General features: G+C 47.3%; 1 protein-coding gene across 1 annotated transcript; it reads left to right on the plus strand.

Moving 5' to 3' along the window:
• Positions 1 to 1,699: 1,699 nt before the first annotated feature.
• Positions 1,700 to 21,883, plus strand: COPZ1 (COPI coat complex subunit zeta 1). Its single transcript, XM_067696832.1, has 9 exons — positions 1,700 to 1,785; positions 12,906 to 12,974; positions 14,264 to 14,345; positions 14,973 to 15,064; positions 16,280 to 16,335; positions 17,856 to 17,933; positions 18,090 to 18,141; positions 19,605 to 19,643; positions 20,458 to 21,883. The coding sequence occupies exons 1-9, from the start codon at positions 1,768 to 1,770 to the stop codon at positions 20,503 to 20,505; spliced, it is 534 nt and encodes a 177-aa protein (XP_067552933.1). The 5' UTR covers positions 1,700 to 1,767; the 3' UTR covers positions 20,506 to 21,883.
• Positions 21,884 to 22,077: the final 194 nt, after the last annotated feature.

Here is a 22,077-nt window from a genome sequence, read left to right on the forward strand (position 1 = left end):
CTAAGAATCAGCCATCTTCTGGAACAATGTCTGACTGTTAAAATTTGTCAGTTACTCCACAAAGAAAGAGGAGCCAACCCCCTCCCCCAAACCAACCACATCACATATTTTTCCTCCTCGTGGTCCCTATAGAACATCTGGCACTGGTATAGGGTACTTCAGGTAGGACTGGGATACAGGGAGCCTGTATCACAGGTCAGAGGAGTGGATTGTGCGTTAGAGCATGGTTTTAGAACCAGACCTCCTATGCCCAAATGTATAGCTGTCAATTAATAGTTGTATGGCCTAAGTAAATTATTTACCTGCTCTGAGCTCCACTTTTCTCATTTGTAAAATGGGAGTAATAACCATCTACTTCATAAGTTTTTAAAAAAATATATTAAATAATGTATTCAAAGATTTAGCATGTGCCTGGTACATAGTAAGTGGTCAATAAATGTTAGTATTATCATTAAACTGCCAAGCCAAGGACTGTCTTGTGATTCCAGGCACAATGCTAAGTGTTTGAAGGACTCCTCATGGGAATAGATAAAGGATATACCCTTGCTGGTTCCAGATTTGGGGCTTGTCACCTGGGACTTTACCAGAAAATCATATATCTTCCTTCATAGCATATGTTAGCTCTGTAGTTTGTTTTGTATTGTTCTATACTTTTCTCTTAGGCACTCTGACTCTGCTCTGAAATTATTAGTAAGACTCCTGGGTTTGGATGCTCTTCTTGGAGAGTTCCTAAAGACATAATTTTTAGAGATGGAAGAAAAAAAAACCCACAAAAACCTTTGGGGGACAATATAACGCAATAGAAGGTGTCACTGACCTAAGGGGGGGGTCGGGGCCAAGGACCTGAGGGGTGGGGGAAAGCTAAACTTCATCAAAATTCTTCCCTGTTGTGAAATCTCTGCATTCAGTAAACTTCCCTTTTCTCATTTTGCAACGGTTTGTCCCTACTGGAAAACCGCAGGCCTTGTTCCCTATACCCTTCCTTATCCTGGACTCTTTATCCCTTTGTCCTTCCTACTCTCCCCTCTCTAGTCTCCAAAGCTCTAACATCCCGTTTCACGTCCGGCCAAAGAAAATCTGCTTTTAGAAACTCCCTGGGTCAAGCAAAGTCTAGGACTCCACCTCAGGAAGATTGTTACTGTTAGCAATCAACCTCTAGAGGCCTTGGTTTATCTAAATAACACGCTGGGCATCTTGTGCCTTTACTCTATGGCTGTGCAGACTTTCTGCGAGTATGCTGAAGGAATCTGAGCGAGTCTGAAGGAAGAGCTAGCAGTGTTTCCCAAAGCAACCGTGGACATCAGGGACCTAATGGAGGCTCTGGAATGCGGATTAAGGTAGGATTCCGTCGAGAGCTGCCTGTGTTAAGGGCTAAAGAGACACAGCGCTCCCTAAAGGGAGTGCGAATTAAAGTTGCTAAATCCGGCCGACGATATCATGTGCCCTCAGCCCGGCCAATTGAAAATTGATAGTCGCTTCCTCTGTTCCCCATGGAAACAACCCCGCCCCACTGACCCTCCCGCCCCATTTATTAGTGAGGTTTTGTTGTTTTATTGAGTGTTTAAACTGACAATCAAATACCTGCGCCTTCTGGCTGGACACCTTGCTTCCGCTAAGTAAGCTAGTACACTGATTGGTTAATACAGTAATAGCTGACACCTGGGAGCCCAATAACCCTCATTGTGGGCGGGATCTAATGAGGACTTAGGGCCAATCAGCGGCGGCGTTGTCTCTGCGGCTCCACGTCGGCACCAGCTGCGGGGCAAGATGGAGGCGCTGATTTTGGTAGGAGCTGGAGGGGCGGCCGAGATGCTGCGATGTCCAGAGGGGCCGGGAGTCGGGGTTCAGCCTGAGTGGGAGGGGGTAGAAAGGGGAGTTCCGGGTAATCCTCGGGGTCCGACCGTTCTGCCGGTTCCTGGAATAAGCGTGTGGCCTAGTGCAGGAGCTAAAGCCTCGGTTTAGAGTAGGAAGCTCTGCCGTGGAGAGGGCAGAGTCAGTGGAAAGTTGAAGGGAGCACATGGAGTCCTTAGGACACATAGTATCATGAGCGTACTGGATTGGGGTCCTTCAGATTCCCTCTGATTATGATCATTGTGGATGATATCCTGATTTGAGTTTCCCCAAAACTCCAAACTCGCCTCAGATTGTCAGAATAGAGTGCAGGTGTTTGTCATCACATGCTCCTCCTGGTAGTTGTCACAGTGTGCCTCTCCGTTGATAATTCCCTGTCATATTCCTTCAAAAAACACGATTTTCTTCTTCGGCTTCCTACTATGTAGATTTGGCATCATGAGGAATCAGTGTTCCATCAGAGTTCTGGAATACCTGATAGAGTCAGCATGGAGTGTGGAATATTTTTCCTTATTCTCGACTCCTTATTCTGTTCTCCTTTCTCTCTTCATTTAAACTTTGGGAATTCTTATTGTAGGATCTGGGATGCCCACTATTCCTCTAGTTATATAAGAATTTTGGTGGCTAAAGGGCGCCTTTTCGCTCCCCTGTCCATGTGATCCTTTTCTCTTGTTCAAAAAAATAAAATACTATTACCCTTTCTTTAGAACTGAACCAGAGCGTTTCTCTCAAAAATGCGCCCCCCCCCTTTTCAATTTGGGGATTTTAACATATATATATGTGGGAGTAGGAGTTTTGCTCCCAGCTCCTTCCTTTTTTTTTTTTTTTTTTTTTGCTCCCTCCTTAATTGAGTTGAACTCTAGGCCTTTTTTTTTTCCTTCAGCTCTTCACATGTACACACCCAGATCCTCATCAGGTAAAAGAGAATAACAGGTTTCAATTCCCCTCTTTCAAAATGGCAAAGATAGGGATAATTCCTTCCCATCATATGGGTTGGTTAAGTCTAGGTAGAAAGCTTTAAAATCTTATTAAAGACATTTTCTGTACCAAGCGGTTAACCAGTATTCTTTTTTTTTTTGCACATGAATATTTATAGCAGCTTTATCACAATAGCTAAACAGTGGAAACAACTCAAATGTCCATCTCCTTCTGAATGGATAAACAAAATGTGGCATATCCATACAATGGAATACAATTTGGCAATAAAAAGAAATAAAGCTCTGATACACGCTGTGACATGGATAACCTTGAAAACATATGCTAAGTGAAAGAAGCCAGTTACAAAAGACCACATAGTATATGATTTCATTTATATCAAATGTCTAGAATAGGCAAATGTGTAGAGCCAGAAAACAGATTAGTAATTGCCTAGTGCTAATGGGAGGAGAAGAGTGATGGGGAGTGATTGCTAGTGGGTATGGGGTTTCCTTGGGGTGATAAAAATGTTCTAAACTTAGATTATGGTGAGAGTTGCATAACTTTATGAATATACTAAATACAGTTGAATTGTACATTTTAAATGAGTAAATGGTATGTGAATTATATCTTTAATTTTTGAATTTAATTTGATTAATTTTTTTATACAGCAGGTGCTTATTAGTTATCTATTTCATACATATTAGTGTATATATGTCAATCCCAGTCTCCCAATTCATCCCACCACCCCCCACACCCCCCTCCCCCACCATTAACCAGTATTCTTAACCAGTTAACAGACTGGGATAAATTCTAGGGAATTAGTTTCTTTGGAAGTTTAAGAAATTTTTAGACTGCCCCCTAGATCTGTTTAGAAGGGAGCCTGCCTAGAGGTAAAGGAGTGAGGGCGATATTACTTGAGGAGCCCTTTTAACAAGGGATTTGTGTGTAGTGCTGAACTGAGGGAGTTACATGTGAAAGTCTCTCACATTTTCTCTTACCTCAATTTTTGTCTCTGCTTCCTCAGCGAAGTCTGTTTCAACCTGCTTCTTCCTTATATCCATTTTAATCTATACCTAAGATGCTGCATTTACAGATCCTTGCTGACCTGGTCAGGTACCTCTGAAGTTTGCTCTAGAAACCTTACTGATTCTTTGTCATGAGGAACCTGTTCGATGGGGTAAGGGGAAACGAAGGTTTAGGGCAAAGGGCTTCCTCAAGGAAGCGCAATCAAGACTAGGATTAGTTTTCGACTCCTAAGCCTCCCAGACCAAGTGTCTCTCTGATGTTATCTCATCATGGGCTTTCCACGTCTTCAGTATGCCAAATTGTACTTTCAGCTATCAGTTATATAAAGCTTTTGTTGGGGACAAAGTACCAATAGGTATCATTTCTTGTGCTGGTCACCAGAGTTCTTAGGATATTAAATTAGTATTTTCCTTCCTCTGTGTCAGCCCTTCCCAACGTGTGTGTGTGTGTGTGTGTGTGTATGTATGTGTGTGTGTGTGTGTGTGCTGTTTACTATTTTCAATATATTTTGGGCCCCCAATAAGAATTTATGTACCTTTCTCACCATTCCAGCCCTTCTCAACTAGAGTTCCTGGGGAGAATTAAGCCCTAATGCCCTAAGGCATCATTGTATGTAATGGATCAGCTTCTCTGTTTACACAGTGACACTAGTTTTGTACTATCCTTGGGAGAAGTGACAAAATAGTATTTAAATAATTTTCAGTATTCAGTGGTTCAGATGAGGAACCGTGGTTGAGAATCAGGTGGTATTTCCTAAATTTTTATTTCTCTTCTCACTACCCTCACCTACTGGCCCACGAAATTTCGCTCCATCTGGCTCACAATCACCCTTCCTTACTGTTCCTTTTTATCTCATCTGCTCTGTGTACTCAGCGGCATCCCCTAATTCCTAGGTCACCATCTTTGTTATGAAAAGTATAACGAATTCCCTGGATTTTACCTTAGCTCTCCGCTGAGCTAAAGAGTTTACTGTGCCTGGATAGTATTTAACAAAACACTCCTTAGAGTGGGCAGATACCTTCTAAAGTTCCTTTAGGCTTCCTCCTCTCACATTTCTGTTTCCTGGTTTGGCTGGCCCTCTGGGGAAACCTGATCAAAGCATATTCTTGTCTCCTCACCTCTACAAGACCCATAGCCACAGGATGTTTAGAAGAAGGGAAGAATAAGCTAGAGGGGGGCAAGAAGAACCATCATTTGAAATTTGATCTGATTATGGGAATTTCTAAATGCCAATAGGTTCCCTTCATTTAGGTACTTTACAGTGGGTGGCGTTTCTTTCTTGAATTAGGTAATCCAGCCCTACCTTTCAAGCAGATTTGTCTGATCTTTCTCGGGTCTCTTTTCATCTCCTTCCGTTCCCAGTGCTTGATAATAATGCCCCCAGCCCGCATCTTTGGACTCAGCTTCCTCCTTTCCTGCTGTCTTCTGCTGGTACTCTCTTAGTTGTGAATAGAGAGGGATCTCTGCAGGTCACCATTCGCCATTAATAACCTATGGAATCTTAAAGATAATGACTTATCCCCTTCCTCCTTCCCCTCTTTACTCTTTTTTTCCTCAAAACTGAATTACTCTAGCAGTCTAGATCCTTACATCTTTCCTCATAGGTTTCATTTTTCCTAATCCTCTCTGGATTCACTTTCTGAGTGCTTTTCCAGTGCTTTTTGGACTAGACTTCTTAATTTTATTCTTACTCTCCCCTTAATAAATTTCTATCCTAAAACAATAACCAGATCCTGAATTCTAAGCCTCATTCAAAAATCAGGGCATCCAGAGTGCACGAGAGCATGTGTATGTGTGGAGGAAGAAACTGCAGAATACATCAGTGACTCTTAAAGGTTCATATGGCTCTGTGGCCTTTGCTTCCTGAATCATCTTAATGGGGCTTTTGTTAAATTCTTTTGGCACTAACAGTAAAGGTACTTGGCCTAAATGCCTCCTCCCCCTGCTCTGGGCAAAGGTATCAATTACATTAAGCCCCCAAAGCACTCCCATCTCGTTCCTGGCAGTCCCCTGTGCCCCTCTCCCAGCTGCGTCCTTGCCGGTGCCTGGCCCGTCCATTTCGTTAGGAGAAGCAATCTCCTCGTTCCTGCACTGTGGAGATATATTTCTTAGCCTGGGCGCGAGCAGTGCCAGCACTGCCCCCGGTGAGGTCCCTGGCAACCATAAAAATTTTTATTGTGATTATGTTGGTGTCGGGGTGTCCATCTGGGTTATTGCACACCTAGTTTAATTGATTGAAGTTTAATTTATTGACACTTCAAATTAAATGATCAGAATAAACTGTGCTGTTACTCTGGCCGGCTTGTTTTAATGGTTGATTGCTGGAAGCAGACCTCGGCTTGAACTAAAACCCCTAAAGAGCAATTGACGCTGCTTCTAACTCTCCCCATGTCCTGCCCTCCAAGAAGACCTCGTTATAGATTTCCGACGTATTTATATGTATTTTTTCCCTCTCCTTCACAGTGGTGGGAAAGAGTTGGTCCCCGGCAAGGTATAAATTATATCAGAGGTCTGGGGGAGCTGTCACACAGTCAAAAGAGGAGGAGGGGGCCTCCATGTGAAGAAAGCCAGACCCTTGAGAAGCCAGGTCTTCCCTGGGAGGCAGAGGATGAATGCAATTATCCAGATATTTGAGGGAGCCTAGTGGCAGATTTAGGGTCTTTTTCAGCTAGATACTTGCTACTGTTTTGTTTTTTTTTTTTGCATTACGCGGGCCTCTCACCGCTGTGGCCTCTCCCGTTGCGGAGCACAGGCTCCGGACACGCAGGCTCAGCGGCCATGGCTCACGGGCCCAGCCGCTCCGCGGCATGTGGGATCCTCCCGGACCGAGGCATGAACCCGTGTCCCCTGCATTGGCAGGCGGACTCTCAACCACTGCGCCACCAGGGAAGCCCTACTGTTTTTTACTTTAGTCCATCACTGTGACTTGGTTAGAGTCAGGTTACTGACAAGAAAACCGGTTATGGAAAGGGGAGCTAGAGAAGCAAATAAAGGATGGAATGGGTAAAGAATTTGTGCCTACCTACCCACTTCTGCTAGAGTAATTAGGAAGATGGAAGGCAGAGTGCCCATGGGCATCTGATGAAGCTGGATGAGGAGGTTGGGTCCATGCACATTATAAGAGATCCGTACTGGCAAGGGCCCTCTCACATTCTGCCTCAGCTGATTCTGCACAGAATAGGCTTTTCCTCAGATCAGATTATTAGAGGAGTTCTCCTGTCCTTAGATTCCCTGGCCTGTGTCACCTCTTCCGGTGTTTGACTACCCTCACCTCTTCAGGAAGTCTTTCCTGTTGTGTAACCTAAGTCTTACATGCTGCAGATGAAGCCTACATCTCCTGTTTTGGCTTTTTAATATTCCCACTATTAAGGCACATATCCCCATCCACAGCCAGTTGGCCTGGACAGCCCTGTCCACCAATTTTCTCCAACTCCTTTTCTACTATTTGTGTAGTTTTTAGAGGGAGGCTGAAACTAGGGGAGAGGAGAGCAGTTCTGTCTCGGGGGTTGGTTTGGGGGAGCAAGTAGACTGAAAGATGAACACAGAGGCTGTCAATTCAGTCTTTCAGAGACTACCTTTTTGTTTTCAGAAGCAGATGGAGGGTGGGGTGGGGAGTAAATTATGATACCGATCATGAACAAGGACTCATCAGAAATAGATCTAGCCCCATTTGATTTTTCCCTTTGCTGCATGATATTTAAATGAGAGCTCTTGGATTATCAAACTGGGCAGGCAGGAAGTTCTAATGTTGCTCTCAGGCCTCAGGTGTGGAGTACTGTGATTTCTGCTTGTTCAGTTCATGTCTTCCCAGCAGTGCTCCTCGCTTTGTCCCCTCATTTCTGTAATTCTCTCATTTCCAGAATAGTTGAAGAATTAGGGACTGTGTGACCCCCTGGGCAAAAAATTCTCTAGCAGACAAGCTTTTGGAATTTTAAGAAAGGACCTGAGACTTTGCATTCCTGAAGAGCTTGGGGCCTGGTTATCTTTGTCCTGCCTGTCCCACGGCTGCGAAATTTAATACTGAAAGCTGGAGGGGTGTGGTGCTGACCTTAGCTCCCCCTGCTGGCTGTGTTAGTTTTCTCAATCATTTATTAATTTATGAAGGCCACACACATACTTCTTGAAGTCATTATTTGGTGCCTGGCAGAGGACAGGGGGTGATTTACAAAAGTATCACTCATTTCCCCCTTTTTTCCTCCCCTCCCTGCACTGTGTTTTTGTCTTCAGAGAGAATCTCATTTAATTCTAAACCTAGGTCTATGAACTCCTTGAAATCATAAAAATTTGTGAATGTGTATTTTTTCTGGTAACAAGGTCCATAGATTTCATCAGCTTATCAAAGGGGGTCTGCTGTAACTCAGAAAAGTTATTAACTGATCTAGCTCAGGCCTCTCATTTCACTGATGAGAAAGCTGAGTCCCAGAGAAAGGTGGAACTTGAGTTAATGGCTGATGCAGACTATAACAAAGGAGTTTAGAGACATTTTTTCCTGTAGTGGCAGACTTCTGGTGACCGTGCTTTCATGGTTTGTATCTGTGTCAGATAGGAAGATTCTTTCTAGGTGGCTCTTCCTGCCAACAGTTCTTCCTTCCTAAGACTTGTGTTCAGTTTCCTCTTAACCAATATTTGGTCTCAGGTCAGATGGGTAATGTTCTGTGGTACCTGTGGCTCCTATTCTTTCCTGAGCTGTGCTGCCTGAATCTCAGCAAACCCCTGGGTAGTATGTGAAAACTGTCCTTCTCTGGCAAAACCTTTGCCTAATTCTTCTTTTCTTTTCATCTGAAGTCCCCAGGCTTGTGGCTGGCAAATTGGAGCCCTCAATCCCAGAGGAGCTTTTCATTTTAAAGAAATTGGCACGGAATCAGGGAGCAAAATACCTGCTTAGCCATGTGGGGCTGGGAGTGGTGTCTAGAAATTTCTCTTGGTTTTGGTTTTGTCTTGGTTTTACTTTGTAAATCGGGTTGAGGGAAGAGCATCTTGTTTCTAGTTGATGGAGACCCATTGCCAAGCCAGGGTACTACTTTTTGGCATGGCCATAAAGATTTCTTTACAAGTGGGGAATGAACTTTCTAGGAATCTCAACCAGATTCTTACTTGTGTCCTTTCAGCTTTGTGGATAGCATCCTCTAAATCCACAAAGACTTCTTGGCTCCCTCCCTCCTCCTCCTCCATCCCCCACAAAGGATCAAATAAAATAATTAATCATAGGCCTCAAATATCCTGTCTACCTGCTCCAAACACTACCCTAGTCCTCTTCTGGTGGCGTATCATGATCTTACCCCAGAGTGTCCTCTTACTATATACATTGTGGATAGACTTAATTCAGTGCTTCTTCAGGGCCCATCTCTCCTAGATTGACTTACAAGACACACAAATAGAGAGCTTTTCTCCAGAGTTGCCTTTTTAATGTTTTTGCTAATGACTATAATCCTGAGGAAGCTGCAGGTCATCCGAAGGCCCACAGGGGGCAGCACGAGGAATGACTCTTCCCTTCTAGTCCTCTGTGTGCTGGGGTAGGGGATGCTGGGAGATGTTGATGTTTTTCACCAGGCTTCAGAAGCCCGTGATTGAGATAAGACTTGTTTGCAGCAGGCTCGTTGCTCATTCGGTGTTGTTTCAGCTCTCCTGAGGAGTCCAGTCTAGTTTTCTTGATAATAAAAATGGACATGAAAATCTATCCGAGCCACCCACCGTCCCAAACACCAGTCTGCCTGCACATCATTTCCAGGCACCATTAGCATTTGAGGTGAAGTTCTGTTATACACTCAGGCTGTGGCTCTCTGAAAGTCAGTGCATCACAGAACTTTGTCTCGAAAGCTTTCTAGCAGCTACCCATTTGGGAATGGGAGGGAAGAATAGACCTTTTAAATCCTTTGAACATGGTCCTAAGCTTGTAGTGTCTTTCTCAATAATCAGCGTTTAATGTGTTACAAGGTCAAGCCTAGTCCATTGTCCAGGAAGCCCATTTCTCAAGAGCTGGGAGTTATTTATAAACTTGCCCTTTGTGAAAAACTTAAAATGAAATTACATTATCAGTAATGGCTTCTGGGCCCTTTAAACTGGCTGGTTATGATATGAGAGGAACTCCAGGCCCTCCCCACTCCTGAGAGGTAAAGGTCCCAGGCTGAAGTGGAACCAGCTGCAGTCAGGAGGTGGCAGGAGAAGTAAAGGAGAAGCTGCCAGTTCTGGCTGTAGCAGAGTGGAGAATTAAAGCAGCATTTAAGCTCTTGCCTAAGTTCTCAGCTGTATTTAGTGTGGTCATTTCTTTGTAAGTTTGAAATGACCAGCCTTTTCTCTAGTGCCATCTTACCCTTTTCATACTTACGGTCCCTTCTGGTCTTCTCGTTGCCTGCCTTTGCCTGTATTTTATCCTTCCCAGGAAGATCCAGATTTCTATTTTGGGGGTTTCCTTGATTGCGTCTTCTAGGAAGCCAGTGAAAAGAGCCAGGAGCAGGACCTAGGAATCTGTCTCTCTCTTTGCTGGCTGTTTTAGGCACTCTCTCACCCTGTTGGCCACAGAGGACTGTCTGACTGTCCTAGTTGGCTGGTGGCCATAAGGTTTTTTTTTTTTTTTTTTTTTTTTTAAATTTTTTGGCTGTGTTGGGTCTTCATTGCTGTGCGCGGGCTTTCTCTAGTTGCAGTGAGCAGGGGCTACTCTTCGTTGCAGTACGCGTGCTTCTCATTGCGGTGGCTTCTCTTGTTGCAGAGCATGGGCTCTGGGCGCACGGGCTTCAGCAGTTGTGGCACACGGGCTCAGTAGTTGTGGCTCGCGGGCTCTGGAGCACAGGCTCAGTAGTTGTGGCGCACAGGCTTAGTTGCTCCGTGGCATGTGGGATCTTCCTGGACCAGGGCTCGAACCCATGTCCCCTGCATTGGCAGGTGGATTCTTAACCACTGCACCACCAGGGAAGTCCTGCCGTAAGGGTTTTTCTTTGCTTTGGGATCCCATCCTTTCTAGAGATGCCAGACTTTGTGGCTGCAGGCACGAGTTACCTGCGCCAGATCAATGCCCGGCTTCAACCATTGGGAAGCTCTCTAAGGTTGCTGTGAATGCGGATAGCGAAACAGAGCCAAAGATTTCCAGGGAAAATGTTGTGGGAAAAATGATTTCTTCTAAATTTCCTTCCTTATGGACTGCTTTTCCTCTGTTAAGAAAATTCATTCCCATGACTGTCTCCCTGTTGGTGAATCGAGGATCCAAGTTGCTATAGAACTGAGCTTGCTTTATGGGAAGATCTTTCTGTGGGGAATTAGGAGTTAGGAAAGCTGCTTTATCTGTGACTTTTTAGATGAGACTCTAGAGGACGTCCTTCTGCTAGACAGAGTCCCTTAGTTTGAGAGAGTGTTCCATAGAGTAATATGTGTAGCATGGGCAGCTTTAAGGAATGTCTGTCAGAGGAGGATGACTTGGTAGTAATATCACCCAAAATGGCCACACCAAAAAATCTACCTGTACGTGGATGTCTAATTATAAGAGAATCCCCTAGATGCTTACTGCATCAATAAATTTCTACTTTACTCTCAAACTTCATTTATTCTCATAATCATTCAATAAATATTGAGAGTTTAGTATATGTCAGGCATTGTTCTGGGCACTTGTAATAAATCAGTGAAAGAAACAAAAATTTCTGTCCTCAAGAATCCAAGTGGGGAAAGCTTACCTTCTTTATCACCCTGTTCTCAAAAGACTGGGTTCCCTTTACTCTCATTCTTAACTCCTTGAGCTAAGGTTGGTTCTTTGCATGGAACCATAAACCTCCTGGAGCCTTATGGGATAGTTTACCTTTGTAGAGGCTGCAGATCCTTGGCAGTGAATCTTTCCTGATCACCTTTGGGTCTTCGTTAAACATACGCTCGGAGAATATGTTTGGCCCTGTGAAGGCTGTGGGTTTCCTAAGTAGGGCCAGGAAACGGAGGTAGCAAAGCAACACTCTTGTCTCAAAGCACGGGAGAAGGATATCCACGGTAAGTAACGCTGATGAGAAAGTCAAGGAATGTGAGCCTGCAGACACCTTCCGTACACATCCCACGGGCTCCCTTCCCTTCCTCTTCTTCCTTTCCTGTTAGCTGGTTCCCTGGAAGTTGCCGGAGTGAAGGAGCTTTTGCAAAATGATATGCTTTGAGTTTTAGTGTAACTGTTAAGGCTGAGACTCTGATTTCTTTTTCTTTTCTTTTTCTTCTTTTTGTGGCTATGCCACACAGCATGCAGAGTCTTAGTTCCCCGACCAAGGATCAAACCCGTGCCCCCTGCAGTGGAGGCACGGAGTCTTAACCACTGGACCGCCAGGGAAGCCCCTGATTTCTTTATGGAGCCAGTTTCCTCAAAGGTTGCTTTTTGGTTGTGAAAGAACACTCCACCCCTGCTCCTTGTCTCCAGGCTCCAGAGTGTTTCTTAGACGGAGCCTCTTCTTACTGCTTCTTAACTACCACAAATTCAGATTGCTTTTTGTCTTGGCAAGTTATGTGGTGGTCGTCAGGGTATAGTAGAGGAGTTGAGCTCCTAGGGGAAGTCTTGGAAGATGGATGTCTCTCTGGGCTGCGTTCAGAACTGGTGTGTCTGTGTGTGAGTGTGTGCGTGCACGCGTGCTTGTTTCCATCTGCTCAGTGTGTGGGTGGTTTAGGTAGGGAAGGCTTTCTTTATACCTCTGCATTGCTACTGCATCGGGACTGCAGGAACTTCCAAGTACACTAGGGCAGTCAATGCTATTTTCAAAAAGCCTCGTGCAGTGCCTATTAATTAATCTGGTTACATTCCACATTCCATACCCACCTGTGCCTGGGAGACCAGGGAGGGAGAGTAATTTGGAAAATAACTGTAGCATAATATTTGGAAATAACAAATATTAAGCCCTCTGTGAGTCTGGCTCATAGAAATTGTTTCTCTGGTGCTGCTTTGGGTCCTTTGTTGAAATGTCTCCTCCCTCAATTCAGTTCATTTACCACTTGGTCATTCTCAGTGGGAAATGTCAAACTCTAACCAGGTTGGGATAGGGGACCTACAGAGGCACCTCTGTATCCCCTTGCAGCCCCAGTGGGGCCAGGGGAAGGTATCTGGTTTGCTAATGGTGGCAAGAGCCTTCAGGACTGAAGGTATGTTCATATCTCTTCAGGAACCCTCCCTGTATACTGTCAAAGCCATCCTGATTCTGGACAATGACGGAGATCGACTTTTTGCCAAGGTGAGATTCCCTTTCAGATTAGTTTAGGAGCAAAGACAGACTTTTTCTGAGCTTTGGATCTTGGGACTGGCCCTATTAACTCATATTCACCCACACATAATTTTGAGAATTCTTCCATCTACCTCTGACTACTCCAGATAAAACCTAAACTGCTCCTGTCTCTTAGTTGCCCTGCTTCCCTATTGCCATCCTTAGACTTTGTCATCAACATCAGAACAGAAAAAAACTTTGGAACCTTGGTTTCTGAACAAAGCAGTGTCTAGATGTGAGAAGCAGCCTGCCCATGCCCATCACTCCTGTCCCTTTCTCTTCTGCCTCATCATCCTGCCTGGGTTTTTCCAGGGAATTCTCTTGCAGCTCCAGGGTTCCAGTCCTAGGTCTCCAGTCACCACCAAGCTTGTTACCTGCTGAGTTCCCCAGTGGGATGTTCCTAACTTTGGATCTATTGAAAGAGAGGAGAAAGGACACCCGTCTCCTCTCCCTCCGTATTCTCCCCCTCCTGGAGAAATTTTTTCTGTCCCTGGTGGATTAACTCCGGGCGAGCGTAGCATAAATCAATCAGCAGGTAGAGATTAGTTCAGAATTCACCAGCTGTTCCTCCCTGTAATTGGATGTAACTATGCAGGACACCTTTTGAAACAGTTATCCAGTTACTAAATGCCAGGCCTGTTATAGGTCTTCAGCTGACTGCAGCGGATTAGCCCCTAAAGAGCAGAGCGATTTAGCAGCCTGCATCTCCACCCCCTTGCCAGGGAGAGCTTGCGAGTGGGCTCCACAGTGTGTTAGCTTGCCTCCCACTTCTTCCAGTTTACTGGAAAGGAAGCTAAGATACAGGAGATCAGAGAGCACAGGCAGGGCTTGCCCTTCTTTAGAGGAGGTTTTTGCAGCCCTTCCCCATTCCTCAGCTCCGCACAGTGAGGGCCTGGTGCCTTTTGTGTTCTCTAGCAGTGCTCCCTGACCTGGGGTGGCGCCTGGGAATGGCCTCAGGGTTGCTGCCCTAGAATGTAGTTGGGGCAGAGCCTCATCACAGGGCTTCCAGGCCTCTTGCCCTTACGGTCTGAGAACCGTGAGGCGGGGTGGCTTGTAGCATGGTCCTTAAAAACCTTGTTTTGTATCCGATTACTTGCGGCCCATTCCCTGCCTCTGTAGTTCTCCCTTCTTCGTGTCAGTATTTCTCCCTCACCCCACGCCTTGAAGGAGAGAAATCCAAGATCCAGGGCAAAACAGTCGCTAGTCATTCTGGGCTCCCAGCTCTAATGACCCAACCCATCTCCTTTCCCTCTGACCAGTACTATGACGACACCTACCCCAGTGTCAAGGAGCAAAAGGCCTTTGAGAAGAACATTTTCAACAAGACCCACCGGACTGACAGTAGGTCGTCTTCCTTTCACTACTCCCTGCAGTGGGAGAGCCACAGCGGGAAGGGGGCGGCGGCGGGCGGCGGAGGAAGGGCGAAATGACTCTGCCTCTTCCTTCTCTTTCTTCCTCCTCCCCTCATGTAATAAACTCTTCAGCAATGTAATGGGGAGGTGAGCGTACCCCACGCGGGAATACCGCGCTAGAAGGCTGGCTGTTAGCTCCCTGTCTAGCCCCCGGATTTATGGGCCTCACTTGACAAGTTTAACTGCAGCTCTGCTTGTTGTACCGCGTCCATTAGGGCAGGGAAATGGAAGTCTGTAAAGGTGACCGCTCTGCATTTCCACCTCCGAAGGATTGACTAGTATCCTGTCTCGTACACAATGAGGGAAATAAGGCTACTGGTGGCTGGGGGGCAGGAGCAGTTAGAGGAGAAGATACTTAGACTCCCCCAAGTGTACACTTGCCGCCCTCTGCTACCACCCAAAAGGAAAAAGCAGGTCCGCTTCAGTCTTTGGGGGTCATTAAGACCTGCCTCACCTCAGCCCCACACAGCTGGATACCTGGAGTTCATGGTAACTCCCTCTTTCCTACTTCTTTGCCTCAGGCCACCCACCGTTTCCACCTTTGTCCCCCCCACAGGTGAAATTGCCCTCTTGGAAGGCCTGACAGTGGTATACAAAAGCAGCATCGATCTCTATTTCTATGTGATCGGCAGCTCCTATGAAAATGAGGTGAGAATCCCCACCCCTCTTTGCTGTCTCTGCTCTCCCTTCCTGAACCTCCGGCAGGACCTCCTGACTGGTTCTGGGCCCTAGGACTGCCGCGTCCCTGTGTCCCTCTGGCGTCGACTGGCTAACGCAGTTGTCGGAGATCCCTGTCAGCCTCACAGACACGGCTGAGCACCTGAATCAACCTAGAGTGGAAGCTTTCCCAGATTCCTGTGTCCATGTAGGACACACCGTCTGTGTTTTGATCCATACTATCTATGTTTTGATCCGTACTAACGTATAATGTCAATGGCCTTCCCCGGATGGTGTTTTTGAGATGGATTTCTGAGGTGTGGTCAGGGTTCAGGGGATGCTTGCTCCTGCTGTGAAGGGTCCACACCTGACTGAGTTTGGGTCAGTTAGGCAACATTGTGGGTCACGTCAAAGCCATACGTTCTGAGTGGCTCTCTGAAGACTGTGGGTGTAGTCCTAACCTGCTTCCTAAACTCAGGAAAAGCTATTTACCTCAGGTCACAACTTCTAGGAGAGCAGATAGGTAAAAATAAGCCCCTACTTAATTTGAGGCAAAAGTCAAAGTTGGAGAGAACCAACTTTTCCTGAGTTCTTATTGCTGTAAGTGCTTTGTAGAATACATTGTTATTTAACCTTACAGCGCTTCTATGAGTTTTGGGCATTAGTGCCCCTGTTTTATAGGTGAGGAAACTAAACCTTGAGGAACCATATGAAATTACTTACATTTGACCACTGCTGGACTACAAAAGTGGCAGTTTCATGTGGTTCAAACTGACAACTTTCCCAGGGTCACACATCTAGAAATGGCTCGGCTGGGATTTAAGCCCAGATCTGCCTGACTCCAAAGTCCATTCTCTTTTGACAGCAGTCTGACCTCAGCTATTGCTTGGTTAATGATTTTTCTACCGAAGACATAGGGTAACACACATACGGTTGGTAAAGACATGAAGAAGACTGCGACAGGAAAGTTCTGTTTGAACAGTCTGGTCAAAGAGAGACCTAAAATTATGGAGTCATGAAGCAGAATTTATTTCTGTGGGAAGCCACGGGTCGTCTTCCTGTTTTACTCTCACTTCCACCTTATGCTGTTGGTCGTTTGTGAAGGCCTGTGTCTTTTGATGCTTAATGAGTTAGAGGGCTTTGTTTTCAGGTAGCAGCTTTCAGGGCCTTAAACCTTATCCTCCTGCTTCTTCTGTCTCCAAACAGCTGATGCTCATGGCTGTTCTGAATTGCCTCTTCGACTCACTGAGCCAGATGCTGAGGTGAGCAGGCCATTCTTGACATCTGTTTGCGAGAGACAGTCACTGTTCTTCAGGTCCAGGGATTTGTGGGGGATGAGCAGAGGCTCTGGGGAGTTGATTTACCTTGAGAAGTCGGGCTTATTATTTCAGAGTAATTTGCACTGATGGGGAGGACTGGATGGGAGAGTGTGTTACTCCTGTGCAATAGTTCTCCTGAGAAAAGGGACTGGGAGGGAGCAGAATCTTTGCCTCTGTGTCTACTCTCGCATCCCCCAGTGGCTCTGTCAGAGTTCCAAGCACGCTCAAGGTGCCTTCCCGGGCTTCATTCTTTACATTCGAGGTAGAGAAAGGGCAAGCATTGGGAAATGTCCCAGATGCAACACCAGCACCCTGGGAACGGAGGCAGCACTCACAGTTTTTCACGTCTGGCCCTTAGTTTTTCCTTCTAGAGAGCAGGAAGAATGTGCCTTTTACCATCTCCTCCCCATCCACCTCCCCTCCAGCCCTCTGTTCCCCATGCAGGTGGGCAATAGAAGAGAGACGAGATACTTTTCCTGAAAACATCCAGGGCTCCCAAGTGAACCCAGTACAGACAGCCATCCGGACAGAGCAGAACAGCAGGCACTCTCAGCCCCACAGAATCAGCAGGGTGAATGGCTCAGATTTCCTCAGGAAGGGGATGATTTATTTCTTAGCCAGGTGATGGAATAGACTTCATTTCGGTGATCTAGTGAAAGAGTCAAACTGACGGATGTGACTGGCCATATGCACCAACCACCAGATCTGAGGCTGGTGGAGGCCGGGCCCTGGCAGTTCCCAGCCCCCTAGCTGGGCTTCTTTTCAAGGCCTGAGCAGAGCTGGGGGAGCTGGTGGTAGGAGCAGAGAGAAGCTTGGAAGGCTTATCAGAGCTCGAGTGCAAACAGAGTTTGCACTCAGCCCCTCCTCACCTCCCGCTACCTCCAGATTGAGTTTTAGCTCTGTGTGTTCCCTCTTTTCCACCCACTGATGTCAGTGTTCATGAGCAATGTTGTGAGCAGCATCCTGGCAGGTAGGAAAGAAACAATAGCTCTGGAAATCAGCACTTGAATAGTCAGAAGTTGACTGTATGTATATTTTGAATCTCTTTCCTGGCATCCCTGATCGTTACTCAGCAAATAAGAGTAGGAAGGGGGGCCTTCCCTGGGGGCGCAGTGGTTGAGAGTCCGCCTGCCGTTGCAGGGGACACGGGTTCATGCCCCGGTCCGGGAAGATCCCACATGCCGCGGAGCGGCTGGGCCCGTGAGCCGTGGCCGTTGAGCCTGCGTGTCCGGAGCCTGTGCTCCGCAACGGGAGAGGCCACAACAGTGAGAGGCCCGCATACCGCAAAAAAAAAAAAAAAGAGTAGGAAGGGAGTTAGAATGGGTTAGTCAGAAAGTGCTTATTTACTTCTTTGTGTGGTTCGTGGAGACACATATTGGTCTAGTTTAGGCTCCCCAGCTCAGACAATGTCCTAGGATCCCTTTCACACTCAGGCTGGGTTTTCTCTTCTCTCGGGGACTCAGGAAAAACGTAGAAAAGCGAGCTCTGCTGGAGAACATGGAGGGGCTCTTCCTGGCTGTGGATGAAATCGTAGATGGAGGGTGAGTGCTCTGACCTCCCTGGACCTCCCTGGATCTGGGATGAGGGGTGGGGCCACTGCCCCTGTCCGAAGGCAAGTGGGCCAAGTGACCAGTTTCCCCACACTAAGTTGGTTCTTCAGGACAGAGTGAACAATGGTCTCTTCTTTGTCTTTTCAGGGTGATCCTGGAGAGCGATCCCCAGCAAGTGGTACACCGGGTGGCGTTAAGGGTAAGCAGGACTGTCTCCCCCCTACATCCCCCATCTACTCACCCTCCAGGGCCAGACCTGCTAAATGATCTAAGGGTTGGGGCTTGTAGAATACATACTTGTGGAATACTGTCTCCTTCCCTTTCAAATTCTCATTGTCTCAAAGAAGGGAAGCAGGAGGAATATATTTCTGCCCCTCACCTGGTACCTAGCATCTCATACAGTCTGCACAGAGTGGACATTTAATACTTACTTATTAAATCAAAGATGAAATAAAGGGAACTTCAATATTGATGGTTCTGAAATGATAAAGGAATTTGAGGTTGGCTTCTTCTTCCTGTGGGGATGAATCCCAATTACCTGAGGCAGAGGAATGTCTTCCTTGTCTTTTAAAGTCTTTTAGGACTGAGAACAGTACCTCTCCGTCAGGAAGTACTTATTTGCCAGAACCTCTGTCCTCTTTGGTGCTAGTGGTAGCAAAAAGAGGCCACTGAGTTAACCAGAGAAAGCTCCGAGTCAGCTGGGTGCAGAGAGAGCCTGCCAGCAAATTGTAGGGGTGCAGAGATGCCTGAGCAAAGCCAGTCTCTCCATTCACAGAATGTCTCGGCTCTGACCTCCACAGAGTGAAGGCTGACAGTGCCGGGTAATGGGAAATCTTCTCCCTTAACTGCCGTGGGCTCCATTTGCATAGTTTAATCTTCTCCTCTAACATATGTCTCTATGTGGCAAGAGAGAAGGTCCCCCCCCACCCACCCCCCCACCGCCTTCACCAACTCCCTCCTTCCCCTTCTCAGGCTGCTGTTGCAGCAGTTTATTTCTTCAAATTAACATGCTGTCGTTACCATCAGGCCTTGCGGGATCCATTAAACTACCCTGGGCTCCCCCTTATCCTCTCCCTAGTGATATTGATATTCGGGGAAGGTCTTCTCTGACTAGGGAATCTGGTCTCCCATCCCCAAGTTGAGGATCAGACAACCTGCTGATTACCTGGAATGGAATAAATCTTTTAAGAAGTCCTCCTGCCTTAAAACAGAAGATGGATGAAATGACCCTTTTTTGCTCAACAGTCCCTCTGGCCAAGTAAAACTGTGGCTGTACTAACTAGTCCCTAGGAGGGATTGAGAAGGTTAGGGCATGTGCCCTTTGCTTCAGTTTAAAGGACCACCTCTGGGCTTCCCTGGTGGTACAGTGGTTGAGAGTCCGCCTGCCGATGCAGGGGACACGGGTTCGTGCCCCGGTCCGGGAAGATCCCGCATGCCACGGAGCGGCTGGGCCCGTGAGCCATGGCCGCTGAGCCTGCGCGTCTGGAGCCTGTGCTCTGCAATGGGAGAGGCCACAACAGTGAGAGGCCTGCGTACCGCAAAAAATACATAAATAAATAAAATGACATTAAAGGACCACCTCTTCCTTCTCCATTGTCCCACCTCAGTCAGGTCTTACTCCAGCTTTCTTCCACGCTGAATGCTTGTCTCTCTGTGCCGTAGGGAGAAGATGTCCCCCTTACGGAGCAGACCGTGTCTCAGGTATGACTTTCTTCCTTTGTCCTCTCCAGATGGACTGGGTCACTAAAGAGGCTAGCGTAGTATTCCACGCCAACCCACCAAGCCTGAATTCAGGAGACTAGAGACTGAAGACATATCTTCTTGGGCTCCCTCCTAGTCCGGAAAACTGGGGCTCATATAGCCCACCGCTCCCTACCCCACTCCAACTCCTATCCGTTTCCTATGAGCAGTAGGCTGTCAGCCTTGCTCTGTACCCTTCAAACCCTCCCTGCCTGGTGCCTCATTCAGTGATTTATTCCCCAGCAGAGGCTTGCCTTAAGCAGACGATCTGTGTGCGTGCACACACACACACTCTCTGTCTTTCTCTTATTATTCAAATGAGGGCTAAGCTGGAAGTGCACATTCTAGAATATGCAGGTTTTGCAGATCGATCTTGCTACTTTGCAGAGATTGTCTACCTGATGCGGAGTGGGGCCAGGGAGGGATTCTGTTTTCTACCCACTTGGAATTCTTACCAAGAGGTCCATCTGGATGTGGTAAAAGTCTCCCCCTACCACCCCACTTCAGCATATGTCCGGTAACCCCCAGTTTTTTTTCTTTCCTCCCAGGTATACCTCTTCTCTCTTCATCCCCCCAGTGGACTTGAATTTTTTTGGAATTTCCCAAACTGATAGTCCTCTAGGGCCTTAGAGAGCTTCTTCCCATCCCTCTACCCTTGGGGATTTTCTATTTGCCAGTCTTCTAAGGACAGGGAAGGCAAGTGAGGGGAAGGAGAGCCCCGTCCCCCCACCCCCACCCCCCAGCAAGCCCCTCAATGCCACCCTTGTCCCTGCAGGTGCTGCAGTCAGCCAAAGAACAGATCAAGTGGTCACTCCTTCGGTGAAGACCCCACTGTTCCTGGCTCCTCACCCCCTCAAAAAATCCACATGTCTGCTGTGACTTCTCATCCAGCCCCCCAACTGATGCTCTCAGGGTCATCTCGGGGATAACAGGGATCCTTAAATCTCCATCCTGTCTGTGGTTGCCCCCTCGCAAACCCGTATACGCTTCCCGTTCCTTCTCACTCCTTTTTGCAGTCCTGGGAGTAAAGCTCTCAGCAGATTTGGACACAGGGCAGGGGGAGCACCCTCTTCCTTGCTCGACTGGATTATACTCCCATGCTCTCCTATCCCCCATATTTTCTCCTCCGCTTCTGTGCCCTTTGCTGCAGCTACACTTCAGATCAAAGCAGGAGAAAGAATGTGCTGAGTGTTTTCCTCCCTTTGCTTTTACCCGGCCTTCATCCCAACAGTCCATATGTCCAGCAAGGGGAGAGAGAGAGAATTCTTTTCTATAGAAGGAGTGCGGGTGGGGAGAGGCAGATGAAGTCTCAGCCACAGCCCCGCTTGCTGGACTCGGTATTTTCTCCCATTCCTTCTTACTGCCCAGGCCCCCAGCCTTGGAAAAAAGATTGGGAACAGCTCATAGTCAGGGGACAGAGTGGAAGGAGCAGTGATTAAATTTTATTGGACAGGGCTTATAAAATTCTGTATTTCAGACACAGCTGCATTTTTTACCCTGATCCTGGCTTATAGCTTCAAAACTGCTATGGTCTGTGAGTGTTCGGTGTGGGAGTGTCTGTCTCTGTTTGATACCTTAACTTTCCACCTTCACTACCCGTGCGAGCTCTGCCTGGCTTGCCCTGTCTGTGCTCTGGAGCAAAGCCAGTCCGTGATCTAAAACTCCATTCCAGTCTTGGGAAGAAGAGTTTCTGCTCAGAACTGGGGACAGGGTGGAATTTATGACTTGGGCCTCTGGGCTCTCGCAGTCCCCTTCTCTCTCCCACATGCACCTCACTCCTCTGCCTTGGGTCTGCGTTCTCTGCTGCTTAACCCTGTCCACTCTCTGCCTCAGCCTTACATCCGGGCAGTAGGTCTGGGCGCCTCCCTTCCCTAGGTCGCTGAGAGAGGTGCCTTTCTTCAGAAGACCTTTGGGATTTGGCTTTCCCCAGGAAGACAGAGGATGGGACACCCACTGTTGGGTCATCTCTCCCCTTGACCCAAAACTTCCCACAAAAATGTCTCAGGAAACCTTCCTGAGACCTAGCGTCCTGCCCGCACCCACCAACTGCCGGTTCTCCAAGGGGGCGGGTAACTGGGCGGGTAACTGGGCATCCTGGACCTGGAGGGGCATTTTTGTGGAAGAGATGTGCGGAGTCAGCATGATAGCCACCTTCATATACTACTCTGCGCAGAGAGGAATAAAACATTTCTTTTTCCAAACTGCCTTTGTGTGATGTTTCCATTCCTCTTCCTCTCTTCTCGGCAGCTGCTCCTATTCCTCTAAACAGCCCCCCCCCACGCCCGCTCCCCCTCTTGTAATATTCCTTCCCTCCCACCTCAGAGAATCCCCAGCATTCTGCCCCCCCGCCCCCCATCCCTAATTTACGGGGCTCTTTGCCTCCTTGGCATCTCCC

The sequence above is a fragment of the Pseudorca crassidens genome, chromosome 11, assembly GCF_039906515.1.
Source record: "Pseudorca crassidens isolate mPseCra1 chromosome 11, mPseCra1.hap1, whole genome shotgun sequence".
Taxonomy (NCBI): Eukaryota; Metazoa; Chordata; class Mammalia; order Artiodactyla; family Delphinidae; genus Pseudorca; species Pseudorca crassidens.

What these genes read in the sequence shown, in the direction of transcription:
- COPZ1 (XM_067696832.1), top strand. An exon ending in TCACTGAGCCAGATGCTGAG is followed by an intron (nt 16,336 to 17,855) that starts GTGAGCAGGCCA and finishes TCGGGGACTCAG; the next exon opens with GAAAAACGTAGAAAAGCGAG. An exon ending in GATGAAATCGTAGATGGAGG is followed by an intron (nt 17,934 to 18,089) that starts GTGAGTGCTCTG and finishes TTGTCTTTTCAG; the next exon opens with GGTGATCCTGGAGAGCGATC.